This window comes from Anomalospiza imberbis, chromosome 4, assembly GCF_031753505.1.
Source record: "Anomalospiza imberbis isolate Cuckoo-Finch-1a 21T00152 chromosome 4, ASM3175350v1, whole genome shotgun sequence".
Lineage (NCBI taxonomy): Eukaryota > Metazoa > Chordata > Aves > Passeriformes > Viduidae > Anomalospiza > Anomalospiza imberbis.
In genome coordinates, this window is record NC_089684.1 from 69,440,426 (window position 1) to 69,462,097 (window position 21,672).

Consider the following 21,672-nt stretch of genomic DNA (forward strand, 5'->3'; position numbering starts at 1 on the left):
ACACTGATTTTTTATGTGATTTTCTGAAAGCTCACTAATTGCAGTAGGCCCATGCTTCTTTTATTTTGATTCATTTCCAGTAGCTCTATAAATGCACTGGGAAGATTTTTCTTTGCATCCAAAGAATACAACACCCAACAATGTTAATCTGGATTGTGTAAATACTGAAAGCAAGACCTGGACACCAAAAGCAGATATACGCAGACCTAGTAATCATATTTTTGGTATAGTATAAAATGCATTATAAACTTTTCTCATATTGATATTGTCTTGCAGACATGGAAAAACAACAAATTAATAGCCCATAAATGCTAACTTCTGCAGAAATAAAATTAGAGAGGTTATGAATCACACTACATAGACAAGATTGATATAGGACTTTTTTCAGGTGGACAAACAGCTTTAACAAAATCATTTTCAGACAGGCTGCATCTGAAATTGAGGCAATGCTTTCCAGCGTATCAAAATCACCAGTGCAGAAGTCATTACTTCTGTAAGAACACACTTTAAAAAAAAAACCAAAACAACTAACTAATTAATGCAAAATTAAATTAGTTGAACATGAAAACCATTGCATGAAAATGCAGTTTTGGGGGACTGGTGTGCTTTGAATTTGATTGTTTTGTTTTGGTTTTTTTTTTTGTTTTTTTTTTTTTTTTTTTTTTTTTTTTTGAAGAAACAACACGTTTTTATTTTCTCTGAGTACACTAAGTTTAAAATGATCAAATACTCTCAAAAAGGTACCAACAGTACAGTCGGACCTTCTGTATGCATACATACATATATGAGATAGAACAATGAGGAAAAACAAAAACATTTCTCAAGAAAAGCAAGTTTCCTGACTATTGATAAAATTGGGGTCCACTTACTGAATAATTTATTCCCAACTATAGCCCATCAGAAATTAATATAATATTTTATAGGAAGGCAGTTTGGGTTGTTGGTCAAAAACAATGAAAAATCATCAAAATTATATCCCACACCGTTTTGACTGTTGTGCCATTCATTCTGTCATGTGTTGGTTTTGTCCCAGCTTTCAGTTAAATGGGCAAACACTGCAATTATACAATTCATGCAGATTTTTTTTTAATGTGGAAATGGCAAGGCACTCAAAACTTTAATGAATTAAGACTGATATTACCTTCATTTTAATGTTAAGTAGGAGAAGCCCAGGCAGACTAAGCCCTACAGGAACTGAGAAAATCAGGTTTGGATTTACTGTCAGTCTAGAAAATTTCCATGCTAATTTAGAGGGAAGTATCTCGTTAGAGACATCACTCAACCTAATACACTGATTCAACCTTAGACTCCATAAACCTCCTATGCTTTATTTACATTTTAACATGACATACAACACTTTTATAATGACATATCATAGTCTGCCTTCAAAGAAAAAGAGCAAAAAGGAGTCAAAACATTCTCTGGTTGATGCCACCAAGGAAAATCCAGCACTGTGGTTCAAAACCACCATTTCCTCCCACAAATATTAGAATCACAGAGTCAGAGAATCAGTAAGACAGCTGGTGATGGATGAGTTAAGGAAAGAGGGGAACCCTGTGAGGCAGGAACTGTCTCCTTGTCCTTATCAGAGAGCTCAGCTGTGGTAACTCCCCTGCCAGGGAGGTCCTGGGACATTCACCCATGGCCTGAAGGTGTTCACTCTGCTGAGGGGCCATAATGGGCCATGATGGGCCCAGCTGCACTCATGTGATGGGCAGCTGTATCGAATTAGGTGTCAAATTCTCCTGAAGTGTCCCCTGATCCACAGCATTCCGTCATCCAGGTGTTCCTGATCCACAGCATTCCATCATCCAGGTGTTCCTGATCCACAGCATTCCATCATCCAGGTGTTGCTGATCCACAACACAACATTGGGTCATCCAGGTGTCCCTGATCCACAACACATCATCACCCAGCTGAAGTTCCCTGCCCCAGGGGAGGTACCTGGGTGTTCCTACCTGACCCTGAGTGAATATAAACCCAACAGATGAGGTGTTTCGGAGGTTTCTTCCATCACCTGATGGGTTTGGTCTGTGACCATTATTTTTAACTAACTACCATCAAAATTGCATTGACCAAGTCTTGTTGTGAAGCCTTTGGGTGGTGAGATTGTTTCATTCTTAACCTTTCCTTCTCTTTCTCATGCATTTTCTTAGTTGATTTTTATGCTCTTATATTGTCATATTACTAAAGCTAACAACCAAAATGTCTGCATATCTGTTTTCCTCTGAACCCAAATTATTCTACAATAAACCCTACATGTGTATATTTACAAAAAACACTCATTCAGGGTCATTTCACTCTAATCCACCCCGAGGGATTTATTAACAAGAACCTGCTCCACCCTCCCCTTTTAAAGTAGATTGTAACAGGTAGTTGTAAAGAGCAAATTACTTTAGTAAGTTCAAAAATCTACTCATCCCAACAGGGATGTGTAAATGTGCAGTCACCAGAACCTGAAATCAGGACAATTTTTTAGGATAGTTGTCATTTCCAAGCCATGAAGTTTCATTTTCTCAGAGCTTTTTTATTTATTTCGGATTATAAACACCAGTGTGGTTCTCTGACTCTAATAAGAAAAACACAGCAAACTCTGAATATGGAATTACAAAACAAAAAAATTCATGAATGAAAAAATAAATCAAAACTAGCTTGTCCAAATGATGCTGCATTTCTATAAATCTACCGAAAAATAATGGACATGCCTTATGATGAGGGCCTGACATCATCAAAATAGAAAAGACAGAAGGTTCCTGAAAAGGTGTCTCAAGTCACACTGCAGGTTGCACACTTAGACAGTGATTTATGTACAATTGTGAGCAGTCAAGGCACTCAGGAGGGATCCATAAGTGCAAAAATCTTAAACTGACTGTGGAACATTTGGGAACATATCCTATTCCTCCAACAATAACTACTTGTTATTTCTACTTGTTTCTTTCAAGTACTCAAAGACAAAACTGCTCTAAAAGAGCCAAGTGAAGAGTAAAATAGCTCATCTCCATTTTGAAATACAGTGGAAAGCTTTAAACAAGCTGCTGTCCTCTAAAAATTATTCAGCCATCCAGGAACCTGACAATGGTACCAATGGAAAAACGGCCCTGCTGTGCCAGTCACGCGTGAGTCAGTCGATGCTGCTGCTCCAGCAGTCAATCTCTTGTCACTCATCCCTGATTCCTCATCTCAGGACAGCTTTGGCTATTCCTCTGTCTCATAACTGTAATTTACTGCTCACTGTCACCCAGATTAACCTCATGCAAGTCAGCTCCAGAGCTGAAATGTACACAGCAATTATTGCTGATCTTAAATATGAATTCAGATGAAGCTGTTAAATGTGACAGCTGGCAGTATCTTGAGAGTTTATAGATTTTTCAGTTGCTATCGTGTTTTTCGTTCTCCAATCAAGCACAATAACCAGCTGTCTGCTAAGGACATTTCATCTTCCTGTAATGCAGCACTCTGTTTTTCCTTTGAGCAATTTCAGTTTTTTACTGATATATTTGTGAAGAGAAGCTGCCAGCAGGCTTGTGCTTTCTCATTTGTTTTTCTGCTATTTTGTTGGTTCAAGAAATGACATTTTCTTCTCTATAGGGAACACAAATTAGAACCTATAGCAACTCAGGAGAGAGCAGGTATTAGGAACAGGTAGTAACTTTAAAGAGTAAGATTTCAAAGAGCAAACATTACCCCCATGGTAAAGTAGGGTCCTCCTAGAGCACATTGCACAGGATTGCATCCAGATGGTTCTGGAATATTTCCAGTGAGGGATATTCCACAACCTCTCTGGGAAATCTGTTCCAGTGCTCAGATGTGATCCTCACATCTAAACATTAAATCATCAGTAGTAATACAAGACTCCATTAAGGACTGATCATATCACTCAGACACACAGAAATATTATCTGTCCCCAAAACCAATTATAATTAAATAAAATAAAGCTCCTCTGGAATGTCAGCAGAGACTGGGAGCAGGAACACTGGATAAGAGGCAAAGCAAGGCAGGAGAATGCAAGTTGGCTTAATAAGGAACCCAAAGGCTTGAGAGGAGAAAATCATATTTGAACCAGCTGGGAAATGCCTTTTCAAATGCAAATTTGAATTAATGCCAAGCCAGTACTGGAGGGATTACAGAGGTCTTTAACATTCATTGCTTACTCATTTGCCAACTGCTTTCCAAATTTATCATTGATACACCCCAGCAACACAACTTTCAGTCTGTCTCTGGCACTGAATCTGATGATGTCAGAGGGAATTCAAAGCAGCCTTTTTTAAGCATATTTTTCTAAAGATATAATTTCCTCCCTTTCTTTTGTTAATCAGGCATCAACCCAGCAGCACCCAGAGTCTTGCTAGAAAGGGTGCCTAGCGCTGGGTTGAGTTTGGCAGTGCATTTCTGAGTCAGGAGTTTAAGAGCTGCAACTCCCAGGTTCCTGGTATTGTTGCTCCCGGACAGCCTGCAGTATAAATCATGAAGGATCCAGGAGAGAAAACCAGCGGGAAACTGGACGCCAATCAGAACTAATCATCCATTAAATAAGGCTTTCATTTAGACAAATGGAAAACAATCGCATTAAGAGCTTCTGTGGAGCTGCATTTAGGTCTTCTCTGTAGGACAGAAGTCTAGAAATGTAATTTTATTTTGAAAGAAATTATGGGATTTATCACATATACATAAGAAGCTGAAAAATACCCTATCAATTTTCTCTGAGACCCTCACAAAAAAAAAAAAAAAAAAGTCATATGATACAGCAAACTGAGAGCTCTCTTGCCTTTCCTTCCCAAAATTAACAGATTCTAAAGTTCAGATGAGTTCATGAGAGAAATAATAGATACCAACCTGGGAAAAGATTTTGTCAAAGTTAATGATAAAGCAAATGAAGAATATGCATATTTCTGGATATAAAAAGAGTAATGAAACAATTTTACATCTCATCTCCATAGAAGTTCTTACAGAGAACTGCCAGGAATCTCCCTCGCAGAGGATTTTAGGTACTGTGAGACTCTGGTCAATGCAGTAACTACACAAACATAAAATTATTCATTAAACCAGGAAAGAGCCTAGGGACTAATTAAAAACATTATTTGACAGGTAGAAAATGGAGTAAATCAACATTTATCAGAGGAGAAGGAAGCAGAAATCAAAACATTTGTTTTATAGCACTAAATAATACAACTACAGAATATTACAACTGCACCATTTTCACTTACCTAAGTTGAAATCTCCCCTCTCCTTCTTTCTACCAACTTTTTTTTTTTTCAGATTTTTCTATGGATGCCAAAATTTTGAAAGTATCTACTTTTTCTTCAACTCACAGCCCTTTCCTTCAGCTCTTGAAGTTTTGTAAGAAGCACACCTCTGAACCCAAATCACAGAAGTAGATGAATGAAAAGGAACTATTTTAAGCTGGAAAAGGACTGAACTAACACTGACTGAACAGCACATTGCCAACGCCCTGCCCTTCATCATCTGCACCCTTTAAATATTTACAAAGTTTTTACTTTGCTGTATGCTCATTTGATTAACACTCATCCAAAAAAAATCATCATTTTTCAGCTATTAGCAAACAGAAGAAACCCCAAAACATGAATGACTGAATAATTTCACAATCTCTAAAGCAAGAGCAGGATTGCAGTGGTTTAAAGCCACACAGGCAGAAGATGTTAAAGATGTGCATCTTTGCAAAATCAACCTTGATCAGACTTAGAACTGTGTCATGTTTGGTGTGTGCCATTCACTTTTACCCTTTTGAAACTCATGAAAGCTTTCAGACACTTTCCAAGTGAGATCTTCTGTTATACTGAACATGCTCTTAACTATCAAGAACCCAAGAAAATCAATCCACAGGTTTCAAGGAAATAGGTTTAGTACCAAAGCAAATTCTGCCAGGGCAGAATGGATGAAATTCAACCCTTAGATAACAGGAGCTGCCTATAAGCTCAGGATCTGATCTTCTATCCTGGCTATGGGGATTTAATTAATTTATCAGAGAAGTCTAGAGCTATTTAACTTACCCCCTGCCCGTATTAGATTATAACAGTTGTCATCTCAATGGCTCTTCAGGCCCTGTTGGCCGTATGGACCTGATCTCCAGTACTGATCTGGTCTCTGACAATTATAACTGGACCTGAAGCAACGGAGGCTCAAATGATTTAATGAAGGAAGGAGTCTGGCAGTTTGTCCTTTCCTAGAGCATACATGACATGGAAGTTGGCTGGCAGCTCCAAGCTGACCCATGGAGGATTCAAATTCCTTGCAGGGGCAGATTGAGGAGTCAATGCTCAAACAAGCATTGGAATTTTTTAACCTGGTATCTTAAAATGGCATCCACCCTTAAATAACTGAATTGACACCCCCTACTTTACCTGTCCCTATGTACAAAAAACATAAATTTAGGCATATGTAATCTTAATCCCATCCCTTGTAACTGCTAACATCAGTTTGAAAATTATCATTGACAAATTCTACCATACCAGATCTGGTAAAATCAGAAGTGCATTTTATGTAAATTAAATATATATTCAGTTTTTATAATGTTTACTCAGTAGGTATAAAAAAAATCTTACTTGACTACATTTCAGTATAAAGCAGAAAAATAAATAAATTACAGAGGTTGTGCAACTCAGACTAAGAAGGACACAAAAAAGGGGGAAAAAAGACTGTTTGAAAAACCATATTGTGGAAACCATAAAAGCAGCTGCTCACACCATTATGTGTTTAAGTAAAAATGATGAAACTATATTAGCAACCTTCAGAGTGGTCATAAATGCCTGCAGGAATTTAAAACTTTCCTCCCTCTGTAAATGCAGTCAGAAATAAAATAAGAATGTTTCTGGTCCAGGGGCAAATTGCATCATTACCAAAACTCTGTGTACTGAAAAAGAGGCACCACAATAAAATGAGAAGCCACCATTCATCAATTCTCAGTTTTTTTCAAAAGGCCTTTAAGAATTACACCAATATTGCTTCTACAAAGCCAGATTTTGTAGGAAGAAACTCAGCAAGTTCTTTTCCACCACAGCCTCATCACCTGGTATTTAATGTTCTCTTTTATAACTTCTAACCCATAACACAGCAGCAAAACTTCACATTCATTCAAGCTTTCACAAGAACTTGTCAACCATAATCTCAAAAAACTAAGAGGCAAATAATGCTTTTCAATTCAATCAAACAGCTATTCCTTGAGGTGACTCTTTTACATGGAACAATATATTTGGAAAGCAACATTTAACCCTGAAATGCAAAATGAAGTGACTAAAGGACTGCAGATTGCACTACTGATACTGAATTCCATCACTCTAACAACTGTAACAGTACCAGTGAAAATAACAATGTTAAAGGTCTATCCTCAAACACCCTCTTCAGCATTATTTTGATGATTCCAGCAAAATGGGATCAAAATGTGTTATCTGATACTCTGAGAGCAACCAAAGAAACAGCAAAGTAGAGGATGCTCAGTTTGACATCTCTTGGCAAACATTTTAATTTTAAAACAGGTTGTTGATGTTGCTTTGGTCTTTCTCCCACATCCTCAAAAGGACATGGCAATAGAACATCTGAGTTTTAATACACAATATTGGGTGGAGAGAATTTTCTGGGACAAGTTCTGTTTGTGCAGAACAAAGGTTATGCACTTCCAGTTCACACCACACTGAACAATTCGACGCCTCTGGAAACCCTACCAAGAGAGTTGTTTTTAAACTGTGTGAACAGCACTAATGCTGATCTCACTACTTTCATGGCAACTGAGTATTTCATAGCTCCACCAGAAAGTCAAACCTTCAGTGGTTTAACTCACACAACACCAGAAAGTCAACCTCTTGTGAATATCTATAGGTAAGATCCTAAAAATCAAACACAATGACCATCCCACAGGGGCAAGCATGATGAAAATTACCCATATTCATCTTCAATAAGAAAACAATTCTTGGGCCATTTTGCATTTAGATTACTCACCATTGTTTTCATTTTAAAAAGTATTCTACTTCCAAAGGAACTGCTAGTTGTTATACAAGAAGAAACTTTTATGCCAAATTCACGGGGAGCACGGAGTTCCTTGGCACGTACAACACCACCCCCTGTGAGCTTCTCATCGTACTCAACTCCTGTTTGCAACGCATTAGCAGTTCAACAACTCAAACAGCACCACCCCTACACTCCGCACAAAGCCGCGTTACAGCTTCTGAGATACATTAAAGCAGCTGCAGCCTCAGGGGGCTGAGGCGCCCGTTGTGACTTACGTTGTTCATGTACTCGGAGAGCAGGTCCTGCAGGGCCTGGCGCACGGCGTTGCACTCGGCCACGATGCGCTCGCGGCGGTCGTCGCGCGTGCACGAGGAGTCGGCCATGAGCGCCGCCCCGCTGATGATGCTCTCCAACCGCTCCTCCAGGGACGGCCGGAACCGCGCCTCGCTGAACGTCATGGGGTCCAGGATGATCTTGTTCTGGAAGGAAAACGGGAAAATGGTGAATGGACGCGGGTCTTTGGCATTTTCAGTGCCTTTGGAGAGGTTTGTTTAGTTTTTCCTATAAATAATTTATCATAGAATCCCAGGTTGGAAGGGATCACAAGGGTTATCAGAACTTTCTTGGAGCAATTAACTACCACATTTCTGAAAAAGTAAATATTAGAGAAATATATATATGCATATATATATATATATATATATATATATATACACACATATATCTTAAAATATATATATATATATTCACAACCTTGGTACTCAGAGAAGCTGTGGCTGCCCCTGGATCCCTGGAAGTTTCCAAGGCCAGGCTGGATGGGGCTTGAAGCAACCTGTGATAGTAGAAGGGTTTTTAGTCTTTCCTATAAATAATGTATCATAAAATAGCAGATTGGAAGGGCATGCAAGGATTACCAAAACTTTCTTGGAGCAATTATCTACCAAATTCCTGAAAAAGTAAATATTAGAGAAATATATATACACATAAAAAATACACATATATGTATATATACATATATACATATTTATATAAATGTAAATATATAAATGTATATATACATATATTTATATAAAAATTCATAACTTTGTTACCCAGAGAAGTTGTGGCTGCCCCTGGATCCCTGGAAATCTCCAAAGCCAGGTTGGATAGGGCTTGAAGCAACCTGAGATACCGGAAGGTATCCCTGGCCATTGCAGGGTCTTGGAAGAAGATGATCTTTAAGGTCCCTTGCAACCCAAACCATTCCATGCTAAAGCAGTATTACTTTTCCACAAATATTCTGAACATTTCTTGGCTCTTCAGGACATTCATATGCAAGGTATAAGTTTTTTATTCTTGAAGATAGAGTGGGATGTTCTCCATTCATAATTTCATTTTGATTATTTTAATAAGCAGCCTACACTGCTGATATGTTACTCTATTATCTCAGTATTTAATGAATTTTAAAAATTGAGGAAGTTAAGCCTGCAAGGAAATCATTACTAGACAATGACACACAAAAATGTGAAATCTATGATTTCCATTCTGTAGAGCATCTTTCAACAGCTTTTTTTGGTTTTTAGTCAGGAAAAAAGTGCTGGATTAGTTAACTAAAAAGGGAGCACTACATGAAGACTGTCTGAAAACATCTTCAGTTTATCAAATAGTCTTCTGGTTAGCAAAGTATCTTTATTCTACTAGAAAAATAACTGATTTTTCAAAAGATTGTTTTCTAATAAAGAAAGGTGAATTCAAAGAAAGGTGAATTCAGAAATTATGATCACTGCTAAATACCTGTGTACTGTATCTATCAAATTTATTACCAAGTATCAAATAGGTTTAAACCACATTGATTCTACTCTTCTCACGGTAAAACTTCATGTGAAGTTATGAGTTTTGAGTCACTGATGGATTGTATTTTGACCTCTTTTCTCTTTTGCAGTTCAAGGTAAGAAATACAAAAGCAATAATCACCTGCTCTCACTCTCAGGTACATTTACAACAACGTGTAATTCAGAAACCTTTTGTTGAAATCATGCAAAGAAGTCTCCTAATTGCATATGGACTAAAAATGCTCTGTAAACTGTGCACTTGTTATTTGAGCTTTAAAAAAGAAAAAATCATGAAATATGAATACAAAATGCAAAAGCCTTCTGATTTCTAATAATCACACATATTTTAAAGCACATAAGTTTTGTTAATGAACCATTTTAATTTTCACAATGTTCTGATAACTTTATGATTAGTCTATTTCTTTTAATATCCAAGAGCAATCAGCAAGTGCAAGCCAAATGATGCAAGTAATTCGAAAAAAAATAAAACAACAAAACCAACACAGTGTATCAAAAGGTATATTAAAATTTAGGAACATGACACATAACCAACATGTACCTTTAGCACTGAAAATTGTATCTGTTTATTATTAATCAGAAAATGTTCAAATGGATTTATTTGAAGATAAAGATGAACTCCACTTGAATTTTTTCTTAATTTCAGCATGACAAGGCTCTTAGAAAAGATCTTATTTCTCAATAAAACTTCCAATTCACACACAGATGCCGTAACTCTCATTTACTATATGGAGAAAGGAACCTCTGAGAAATCCACAATTCCACTGAATCCTCAGCAGTTAAATAGTAATAAACACAAGGAATTTATGAAAATCCATTATTTAATAAAAGGACAAATAAAAGAATCTTAACCAGATAACATATTCTTCCAGCTCCAAGAACTGCTGACTTGGAAGAAAAAATGCTGCATTAGCCAGAATGTGAAATAATGTCTCACATGTATCTTCTGGGATCTGTGTTTCACAGCAGTAAGCAGAGAAGTTTTACAAGCACCTAAATTGGAAATGACTTTTCCAAGAATTAGGCCTGTGCATATTTATATAATGGGGCTTTTGAGCCAAAGGGTAATGCTTCGGATTTTAAGAAGCCAGCTGTATAAATTAATTTTCACAACTTCATATTTCACGTGGCAGTAGCAGGACTATAATTGCACCAAATGAACTATATAAGCAACTTATGGAACTAGCAAGAAAAAAATATTGAAAAGAATAGCTGTTTGCTTCAGATTCCTAACCAATCCTTCCAGAAATGCCTCCCTTTTCCTCACAGGCATAGGTGTAAGGTTCTCTACCTACACGGCAATTTTCAGACACATCTTACACCTCCCAGCAAGTCATTAATCACATTTTGCTCCTGCACTCAAGTCTTCTGTGAGACACAAGAACCTACCTGGAATATGGAAATATGTATGCACATATCTATTTGCATATGCAAATGCAGCATCCTGCACCTGTGGACCTGCACAGGCTGGGGGTGACCCGATGGAGCAGCTCTGAGTAGAAGGACCTGGGCATCCTCATGGACAAAAAGCTGTCCCCGAGCCAGCAGTGCATCCTGGTAGCCAGGAATGCCAATGGCATCCTGGGGTGCTTTGGTGGAGCATTTCCAGCAGTGCAGGGAGGGGATCCTGCCCCTCTTGCTCAGCCCTGTGAGGCCACATTTGGAGAACCCTGTGCAGTTCTGGGCTCCTCAGGACAGGAGAGACCTGGAGCTCCTGGACTGGGTGCAGTGGAGGCTGCACAGGTGATGAAGGGACTGAAGCATCTCCCTGATGAGGACATGCTGAGGGAGCTGGGGCTGCTCAGCCTCGAGACAAGCCCCAGCTGAGAGGGGTCCTCTCAGCCCTGGGTGTCCCTGGGTGTCCCTGGGTGCAGGGAAGGTCAGAGCAGGGCCCAGGCTCTGCTCCAGGGCCCAGCAATGGCACCAGAGGAAGGGGCAGGGGCTGAGCCCAGGGAGTTCCAGCTGAGCATGAGGAAGAACTTCTCCACTGAGAGCACTAAACAGATTGTCCAGGAAGGCTGTGGAGTCTCCTCACTGGAGATAGTCCAGAGCCATCTGGACACAACCCTGTGCCCTGTGCTGTGGATGGCCCTGCCTGAGCAGGGAGGTGGGACCAGGTGAGCCACTGAGGTCCCTTCCAGCCTGACCCATCCTGGGAGTCTGTGCATTCTTCCATACCTTTTGAGCCTGGAAGATGAACAATCTACAGATCAAAGATGAACAATCTACAGACAAAATATCTCCAGTATGTCTAAACCCTGAAACTCAACTCAACATTTTCACAAGCAGACATGTTGAACTCCATGAATAAATTCAGTGATTTCTTTACAGACTACATACAAATACCATTTAGATTTTAAATAATAAATTGTGTAACTCAGAGGATGCGTAATTAACCCAAGCCAGCTTTCCTCACTTTGAACTGTAAAAAGGGAATATACTTTTGTGGTATTTGTAAATAAGGAGAAATATTTATGATATTTATGATGATCAAAACTTAGCTCATGAAAAATAAGTCACTCAGTTGTACTCAATTTTTCATCCATATCCCATAAAACTTTTTATTTATAACTCATTTCTTAGTTTAAATATTATTAAATATTTATTTGGGATATCTGTTAATGACAATTCAGAATTACAAAGTAATTTAGGTTGGAATGAATTCCTGAAGGTTGTATTTTAAATACTTCTTTAAAACACATAGAACTTTACTATCAAGCCAGGTTGCTCAAAGCTTCATCCAGTCAAGATGAGAATTCCATCCTTGGAGATTTTCCAAACCTCTCTGTCTACTGTTTGAATGCCTGATCAACTTCATGGGTGATCATGGGTGACTCTTTCCCTCCCAATATCCAGAATTTTCTCAGAATCACCTTGTGCCAGTTGCACCTCATCCCACGCCATGAACCTCAGTTTTGCTTAAAATGGAACAATAATTATGTAGCTACTTTCTGATGGGTAGTTATAAATAAATGACAGTCTAGATGTTTATTTTAAACTCTTTCTCAAATATGTCACAAGGAAAACAGGTTTTGGAGTTTTGGGAAAAGGGAGACGGGATGAGAACCAGCTTCATGACCGCTCCTGATGTTCAGTAACCAAACACAATTTTTTGCTTACAAAAGCTATTCTTCTTCAAAGAGAACTTGCTGCCAAAATTCAACTTCAGACTATGTTATTGACACCTATAAAAATCTTACACATACATTAACAAGGAAATAATTGGAAATAATTGTCTTCTTGGAAAGAAGAAAAAAATAGTTGGCAGGAAATCTGGCTAAATTAATTTCTTTAAAAGTTGCAATTTCCCATCACTTCTTAAAAGCCAGTTAATGAAAGATGAATGTAAATGAACTGGAACACTTTAAATTTCTGATTAGTTAACTAACATTAGAGCCATAAATCAAGGACTGATACTATAATTCAGTCCTTATAATTGTTTCAAATCCCCTTATGAATGTTCAGAGTACTGTAAACATACATCATTTTTGGCTGCAGTTGCTGAAACATAATCCAAGAAAATTAATTCTAATATAATTGAAGATTTGTTTGAAAACTGTCAAAACTTGTGATAAAATCTTCTTTAAATATAGTTAACTATTTTCTCTGCAACTCTTCTTTTTTCCTTAAATTACATCAAGGTGTGTTTACAGAGACGTTGCCATGTTTTAATGAATATTAGAGACTTCTGAAAATAAACCTCTTCACACTAAGTACTGCCCTAAACCAACTTTCTGTTGTTCAGAAGGCAATAAATCATCTCATACACTAATAAACTAGAAGACACCACTTCAGAAATTTAAAATAATGGATAAATTATTCATACTTTGACTAAAAAAACTGAAAATAGCCATATACCCAACATAAATGTATTGTATGATCAGAGAGCACATCATTAGTGAAACTTTGTGACATTTATCTGCATTAGAATCTCATTTTCAACCATACCAAAAAACCCTTCATAGTCTCTATTAGAAATATAATGCAAAGCAAAACCAAAATGTTGCATTAATAATTTAAAACAATTTTACAACTCAAAAAAAAACTAGAATTACTGTATCATTGCCTGCGTTTTCCAATTAAATTTCTTCATTATTATGTCCAATTGCTTTATTGCTCATGAAAAATCTGCTCATCTTCTGGTTTCTGCACATAGAAAGTCTTAAGGAAATTTCAGCAGCTTCTTCAGAACCTCTGCCTAGTTTATTTGTTAAACACATTACACACTTAACACAATTGTTAAATTCACCTGTTTAGAATGTGAAACCTTCAGAGCAGAGGCCATTTCCTAACATAGTTCTTAAAGATTTAGAATCACAAAATCACAGAATGGTTGGGAATGACCTCAAAGACCATAAACCCACCACCACCACCACGTTCACTAAGTGCTACATTGTCCTGGTTTAGGGCAAATTTGGGAGAAAGCCTCCAAAGGGGTCCCTCTAGAAAGCAAATTCAAGCAGCCTCTCTCCCCACCGGTTCAGAAGGCATAAATCTGCTTTGAGAAAAGTGGAAAAAACTGTTTATTTAACAAGCAAATACTCACAAACATGAAAAAATGAATAACATTAAACAACGGAATATCTCATTGTTCTGAAGAGGTGGCAAATTCAGAGAGAGTCCTTTTTTGTGGGGTGTAGCTCAGCTCGTTCAGTCTCTTATCAGTCCCTCCTGCACTGGCAAGTGTCGTGCCCCGGGCCTCAGGTTTGAACTTTTGGTGGTTTTTTTAGGTTTTCAGTTCAGAGCAAGGCTCATCAGTTTCAAGAAAAAGAAAAGCTACAGTCTGGGGAACTTTTTTGCCTCATCTAGCTAAAAAACTAACTAAAAGCAAAGGAGAGCTCTGTCCTGCTGTCCATGCTGCAGACAACAGAGCTCAGGAGAAGGAATGTGGGGGAATCCAGTGCAGTTTCTGCTAACAAACTGCACGCTTCTTCTCCCCCACTTCGCCCTCAGAACCAGTCTCAAAGGTGCAGAACTTAATAGCCAGCACAAACAGAACAGTTGGGGATACACAGAATTCAAAGAAAGTCCAGGTTGGAAGAGACCTTCAAGATCATTGAGTCCAACCCAGCCCCAACACCTCAACTAAACCCTGGCACCCAGTGCCACATCCAGGCTTTGTTAAACACATCCAGCGATGGTGACTCCACCTCCCTGGGCAGAGAATTCCAGAACTTTATCACCCTTTCAGTAAAAAACTTTTTCCTAATATCCAACCTGTATTTCCCTTGATGCAGCTTGAGGCTGTGTCCTCTGGTTCTGTCAGTGCTGCCTGGAGAAAGAGCCCAACCCCACCTGGCCACAGCCACCTTTCAGGAGCTGTAGAGAGTGATAAGGTCACCCCTGAGTCTCCTTTTCTCCAGGCTGAACACCCCCAGCTCCCTCAGCCGTTCCTCACAGGGTTTGTGTTCCCAGCCCCTCACCAGCCTCGTTGCCTTTCCCTGGACACACTCCAGGATCTCAACGTCCTTCCCAAGCTGAGGGGCCAGAACTGGACACAGCACTCGAGGTGTGGCCTCACCAGTGCCAAATGCAGGGGAAGAATGACCTCCCTGCTCCTGCTGGCCACATACAAGCATCATAAAGTCACCTTAGAACATATATCCACAGCATTTTTAACACTTCCTGAGACAGTGAATATACAACTGCCCTTAGCACAAGGAAAATGCAATTTTCAAGGTAAATGCCACTGTAAAGTGTGATAGATATTTTAGCTAAACAATGCCACAACCACGAGACAGCAGGAAAAACTGCCTTTGAGTAGAAGGCAGCATATGATATACTGAGGGACCTAGTTTTTCTGAGTAACTTGGAGACAAGACCATATAAATAAGACTGTTTGATGTATTTCTTTGTCAGAAGTGCCTGCACTACTGAAAAATAAATGCTGTGTGCTCACAGGTTTGGTTTCTGCACTTTTGTCCATGTCTCCTGCAATGCTAACAAGGCTGTTGATCTCCTGTTCAGCAATAAATCCAATGTTCCTACCTGCCACAATGCTGTATTACCCAGACACACCATACAGCTGGAAGAGTGTGACAGTGCAATGCTAAACTGCAGCTTCCAATGAGCTGCTCTGGAGTGATGAAACAACACAGAAATTATTCACAGGGGCTCCAAGAGAGCTGGAGAGGGATTTTGGACAAGGGCATGTTGTTACAGGACAGGGGTATGGCTGGGTTAGATGGGATATTGGGAAGAAATTCTTTACTGTGAGGGTGTTGGCAGCTGCCCCATCCCTGGAAGTGTCCAAGGCCAGGCTGTACAGGGCTTGGAGCAACCTGGGATAATGGGAGGTGTCTCTGCCCATGGCAGGGGGTGGGACAAGATGGTCTTGAAGTTCCTTTCCAACCCAAACCATGCTGTGATTCTCTGACCTTTCCCTCTGGCACACCAGGCTGGCTGCATCCACAGCAGCTTCACGAGCATCCCACTCAGGCAGGAGTGCACAACCACGAGCAGAAGCACCAGCCCCCACCTTCCCAGCCCCCTCTCCTGACTGCTCTCCAAATGTAAAAGGAGATGCTGCTTCCCTGAAAGAGTGGAGGTGTTCACTTCTCACATACCTAAGCTACAGAAGCATCTCAGAAGTGCTAAATAAACACAGGCAAAATAGTAGCAAGTGTAGTCTAATTAGAACATTTCACTTAGTGCTCTTTTCAAGCTATTATATGTAATTTCAAAGAAAATTTACTATGTTTTTGGTTTAGCACTTCAGATATTCATACTTACATTACTAAGAAAATAAGAAACCTGCAGTAATTTGAATAATAATGGAATAACTACTGCTATACAAAACACATTTCCTTGTAGAAATGATAATTAGGTGTTTAAAGTGTGTTTCTTTCCTGTGTTTTTAGTATGTCTAACAAATTTGTGCTTGAGGGTTCACTACAAAAATTCCTTTGCAAATAAACTGGCCTGCTGCAAACAAGTTACATGTATTTTTACAGAGAATCACAGGCAGGAGCTGGTGTGTTGGCAAAAGGCTCTTTCTACCACCAAAAGAAGTGGTAGCAAAATGCTATGGTTAAACTCCAACAAGCATTTTTGATTGCTAAATCTTTCACAATAGTAGTTTACTATACAATAGCATTTCAGAGGGGAAAAAAAAAATTCATAGCCATAAACAAATAAACCAGAAGCCCACTAGATGGTGCTCCTATACAGCAAATACAGCTGTATAGGAGCAGCACCATTCCCACTGCTAAAGGGAAATGAAGGCAATGAGATCCTAATCCACAGTTACCCGGGGTGCTTCCCTTCACAGAGATCACATTTTTGCCATGCATTTGCTTTTCAAATCCTGGCATTTGCAGTGCCATCCTCTGTGCTCTGGAGCTGACCCTTCCCACAGTAATATATAAACAAACTCATACATACACAGAAGGGGTTGTAATGGGAAATGCAGCAATAACTGAAAGGAAAAGGTTGTTTGGCCCCTCAGCATCATCAGGATCCCAAACATTTACCCTGATTCTTCCTCATTTGAGACATCAGTTCAGCATCCTCAAACACACAGCTCTGCAAAGAGATGAAGCTTTTGAGTTTAGTGTAAAATGCAACATTCTGCTGTTGGTTATTATTTTCTTAATATGCAAAGCATGACCAGTCTGATGTTTCCCCACTCAGAAGAGACCTGAAAGTGCCAAAGTATCTCACTACTGTACAGAAGTTTTAGAAACACTGAGGTGCAGCCTGGCTGCCTTCACACAGGAAACACTTGGCTTGACACTGTTGCAGTGTAAAAGCCACTTTGAGCTGCACTAGGGACAAAAAAAAATTGTATTTTGGGGTTCCCACCACAAAAAATTGGTGGACTTGGGGGAATGAGTCTAAATGAGACCCACAAAGTTGATTAGAGGGCTCGAGCCCCTCTGCTCTGGAGCCAGGCTGGGAAAGCTGGGGGTGCTCACCTGGAGAAGAGAAGGCTCTAGGGAGAGCTCAGAGCCCCTTCCAGGGTCTAAAGGGGCTCCAGAAGAGCTGGAGAGGGACTGGGGACAAGGGATGGAGGAACAGGACAAGGGAGAATGGCAGGCTGCACAGGGCTTGGAGTAACCTGTGACAGTGGAAGGTGTTCCTGCTCATGGCAGGGGGCTGAAACGAGATGATTGTTAATGTCCCTGCCTGCCCAAACCGTTCTGAGATTCTTCCATATTTCATACAAATCCATATGTGAGGTTATCTGAATTTGCAACACACTTTCCCCAGTGCATTCCTAGTTAAATTCAATATAAAGTTGCTATTATACAGAAATTGCCATTTGCCTGGGCTAGAGCTACTCAAGCTCAACAAGTCTGGTTTCAAATTGCTGTTGGATGTGCAGTAATATTTTTGCAATTGTTTCTTATGAATTTCAGTAGCGAAACAAACACATTTCAATTCTCCTTTCGAAGCTCACATTTCGTCCTGTTCTCTGCAGCATCACAAATCACTTCTCTGAAGAACATATTTACAAGCAAATTGCAATTCCATGAATGTTCTGCAAAAATCCATTCTCAGATCATCTAGCAGTTATTTGTCCAAAAAGGAGCATTTTAAAGGTAACTTAATGATACAGTATTTTTTGTCTGCTACATTTCTGCCACATTTTGACAGTTCCTAATTTTATTACCAAAAAAAAAAAAAAAGCAGTCTTTGCTATTGCTATACCCGGATACCTTGTCTTTTCAGTTTCACTGTAATGTTTTTCCCTTTTTACACACTTATTAGATCTTTCACTCCATTTAAGGTGCACTGGATTCCACAGCCATGCAAAATGTTCCTTAAGGAGCATGAATGTATTCACAAAATATGTTATGATAGCCCACTTATTAATTATGAGCTACATTTAACAGCCTGGAGGACAGTGACCAGTGTCACCAGACATTTTCGTTCTCATCAAATGTAGTCATCTCCCAGATAGCTGACTTGGTCTGTTGAAAAATTCATTAAAGATTGAGTTACTCTGCCTGTAATTTCTCAGTTCAAATGCTACTCATGACAAAAAATAGTACAATTTCAGTACCCTAGGACCTACCCCAAATACGTAAGTACCTCAAGTACTAAAAATCATTTTAACCACCTCTTCCAATTCTGAACCATATCAAATCATAGAATCATGCCTGAGATGGACGGGACCCACAAGGATCAACCAGTCCAAGTCCAGGCCCTTCCTAGGACAACACCCAGAGTCCCACCCTGTGCCTGAGAGCATTGTCCAAATGCAACTTGAACTCTGGCAGGTTTGGTGCTCTGACCACTTCCCCTTATATTCCTTTAAATTCCTTTATAAACCAGATTATTTTCATACTCAAAAATCAGAGAGTAAAGGGGTGACCCACAGGCTCAGCAGCTGGTGATGTAACAAGGACCAAGACTGCTGGACTGCAATTTTAAAGACAAAACATAGAGAAACAATAAATCCAATATTAAAAAATATAAAAAAAGTTAATACATCAGCTAAAAAAACATCAGCTATAGGGCTTGCCTGTTTGGATTAACATATATTAAAACTAAGCACTATATATTTATTTTAACAAACAAAATATCATTTTATTCCATTGCTGGGGGCAGAACCTGCACACATAAACACGAAAGACAGGGAGAAAAGTCAGCTAAGCCATCTCATCAGTTCTTTCTGGAGCAATACAGAAAACAACAGATATTTGCTTTTGGCATCAGTGGAGAAAAGGAGTTTTGGTCCTTTTTTCCTTTAGGTATCTTCTCCTCCCCTCTCTAAGTCAGAAGATTTATAAATTCTATTTAATTTTACTGCAGATTATTCAAGCCTTGCTTCAAACACAGGAATAATCCTTTTTATGGAGTTATGGTGCATGCATAGTAAACAGCTTTATATTTGCAACACCATTACACCCACCATCCCAGCACTGTACAAGAATGATTGTCCTCATTTTTCATATCCAAATCTAAAGGAAATTATTTAGAATTGCTTGAAATGTAAAGAAATGTAGGTCTGAACCCCCTAGAATCTGAATTTCCTCTGTGATTAGCACTTCTGAGGTGTTGTCAGCACATCCCACTGACACAGCTCCACTCCTCGGGACTCAGGAATTGTAATCCCAGTCCATATTCTCAGAGCAGGCACCCTCCTACTCACCAGAGATCCCAAGTGCCCAGTAAATCCTATTTTTGCCTGTCACTGCCCCCTCTCTATTCCATCATGGAGAACACGTTCCCCAGCAATCTGTGTGCAGCCCTTGCTGTGGCACAGACACTCATGGAATCACAGCATTGTTTGGATTGGAAAAGCCCTGCCAAGGCCACCAATAACCCCCATCCCCAAGTGCCACACCCCCATGGCTTTTAAATTCCCCCAGGGATGGGGACTCCACCACTGCCCCAGGCAGCTGTGCCAGGGTTGGACAAGCTGTTGGGTGAAGAAAACTTCCCAGATACCCAATCTGAACCTCCCCTGGCCCAGCCTGAGGCCGTTCCCTCTCCTCCTGTCCCTGTTCCCTGGGAGCAGAGCCCGACCCCCCCTGGCTGTCCCCTCCTGTCAGGAGTTGTGCAGAGCCACAAGGTCCCTCCTGAGCCTCCTTTTCTCCAGGCTGAGCCCCTTTCCAGCTCACTCAGCTGCTCCTGGGGCTCCAGACCCTTCCCCAGCTCCACTCCCTTCCCTGAACAAAGTTATTCCTTTATTTCTAGATATACATATATATTTTTACATCCACATATATTTTTACCCCTTTGCAGTTACCCAACGCACACCAGTGTCGATGCCATCTACCTTCATCTCAGTTTGCACCCAGCCCAGTTTCCTGGTCCTTCTTATTGCATTTCTTCTCACTCAATAATTTCATTCTCTTTTCATCTACCTCCCCACCACACTCCAGTTTGATGTGTAGGTCCTGTCTCTGCTGGACACCATAAGGGGAGGACACTAGATAAATCCATCCCACAGTTTAACATGTGCCAACAAAGCAGTCCCTCCATAACCAGAAGAGATGAGAGCTTACCAGATCAAAACTACCATTTCCTGAGTGAAAACAGAGCCTTTTCAGAGTTCAAAGTAAGTTCTTCAAAAATTTATCTATGCAACTTCCATAAATTTGGCCAAATATCATGCGGGGGAAATAAACTGTGCACCTCCATTTGCATTAAGAACTCAGAAATATTTCATGAGCATAAAATATATGCCAAATTTTAATAATAAATCACTAGTTAAGACCAGGAATACCTATATTTAAATGATCTAAGATTAAAGCAGCAACATGGAAGTGAAAGGACAAAGCAACAAGGCATTAAACACATTCTTTTGTCATCAATCAACTTCAAATAGGACTTTAAAGGAAAAAAAATCTACTAAGGAACAGATTTGTGAACTCTCCTTATTTCTACATAAATTATCTGTGAGAAGCAATAAATGACAACTATCTTCAAAACTTTGCTGCTAATAACTCACAGGTGACTTTACACAACCCCCCAGTGTATAGAGTGTGACAATTACCAAAACACCTAGTTAAACACAATGGCTGTGCTTCAAATAGGTAGAATAATTATTTGTATTCCATGTGATGATATTTTGACTGAGAAAATGTTCAAATTATTCACACTGCAGTAATTTGAAGCGCTAAACTCAGAACACTTATTATGAATTTTGAAATAATGAAGGCTGAGAAGTGTTAAAATTATGGAAAAAAACTGTAAACTTATTTTTAATACAGAATAATCTTCTTGGCATATAATGCAGGGTTTAGTAAGCACTTCCTACCAAATATAAACTGATCCCAATTAATATGACTGAGACTGTAAAATAAATATTCTGTAAAATTATTTTCATTAGAAAATACAAAGGTCCTTTTCCTTGCTGAAGTAGTATACTGCCACCATAAAAAGCAAGTATTTTTTCTCCACCACCTTTTAACTCATGACATAGTTTCAC

General features: G+C 39.3%; 1 protein-coding gene across 9 annotated transcripts in view; it reads right to left on the reverse strand.

Moving 5' to 3' along the window:
* The window catches only part of CTNNA2 (catenin alpha 2), a 463,302-nt gene that overhangs the window by 322,163 nt on the left and 119,467 nt on the right, over window positions 1–21,672 (reverse strand). For all 9 annotated transcript variants that reach the window (XM_068189021.1, XM_068189024.1, XM_068189023.1 and 6 more), the window contains one exon: window positions 8,235–8,438. In XM_068189021.1, the coding sequence (XP_068045122.1) occupies window positions 8,235–8,438 (204 nt within the window). The remainder of the gene's footprint in view (window positions 1–8,234; window positions 8,439–21,672) is intronic.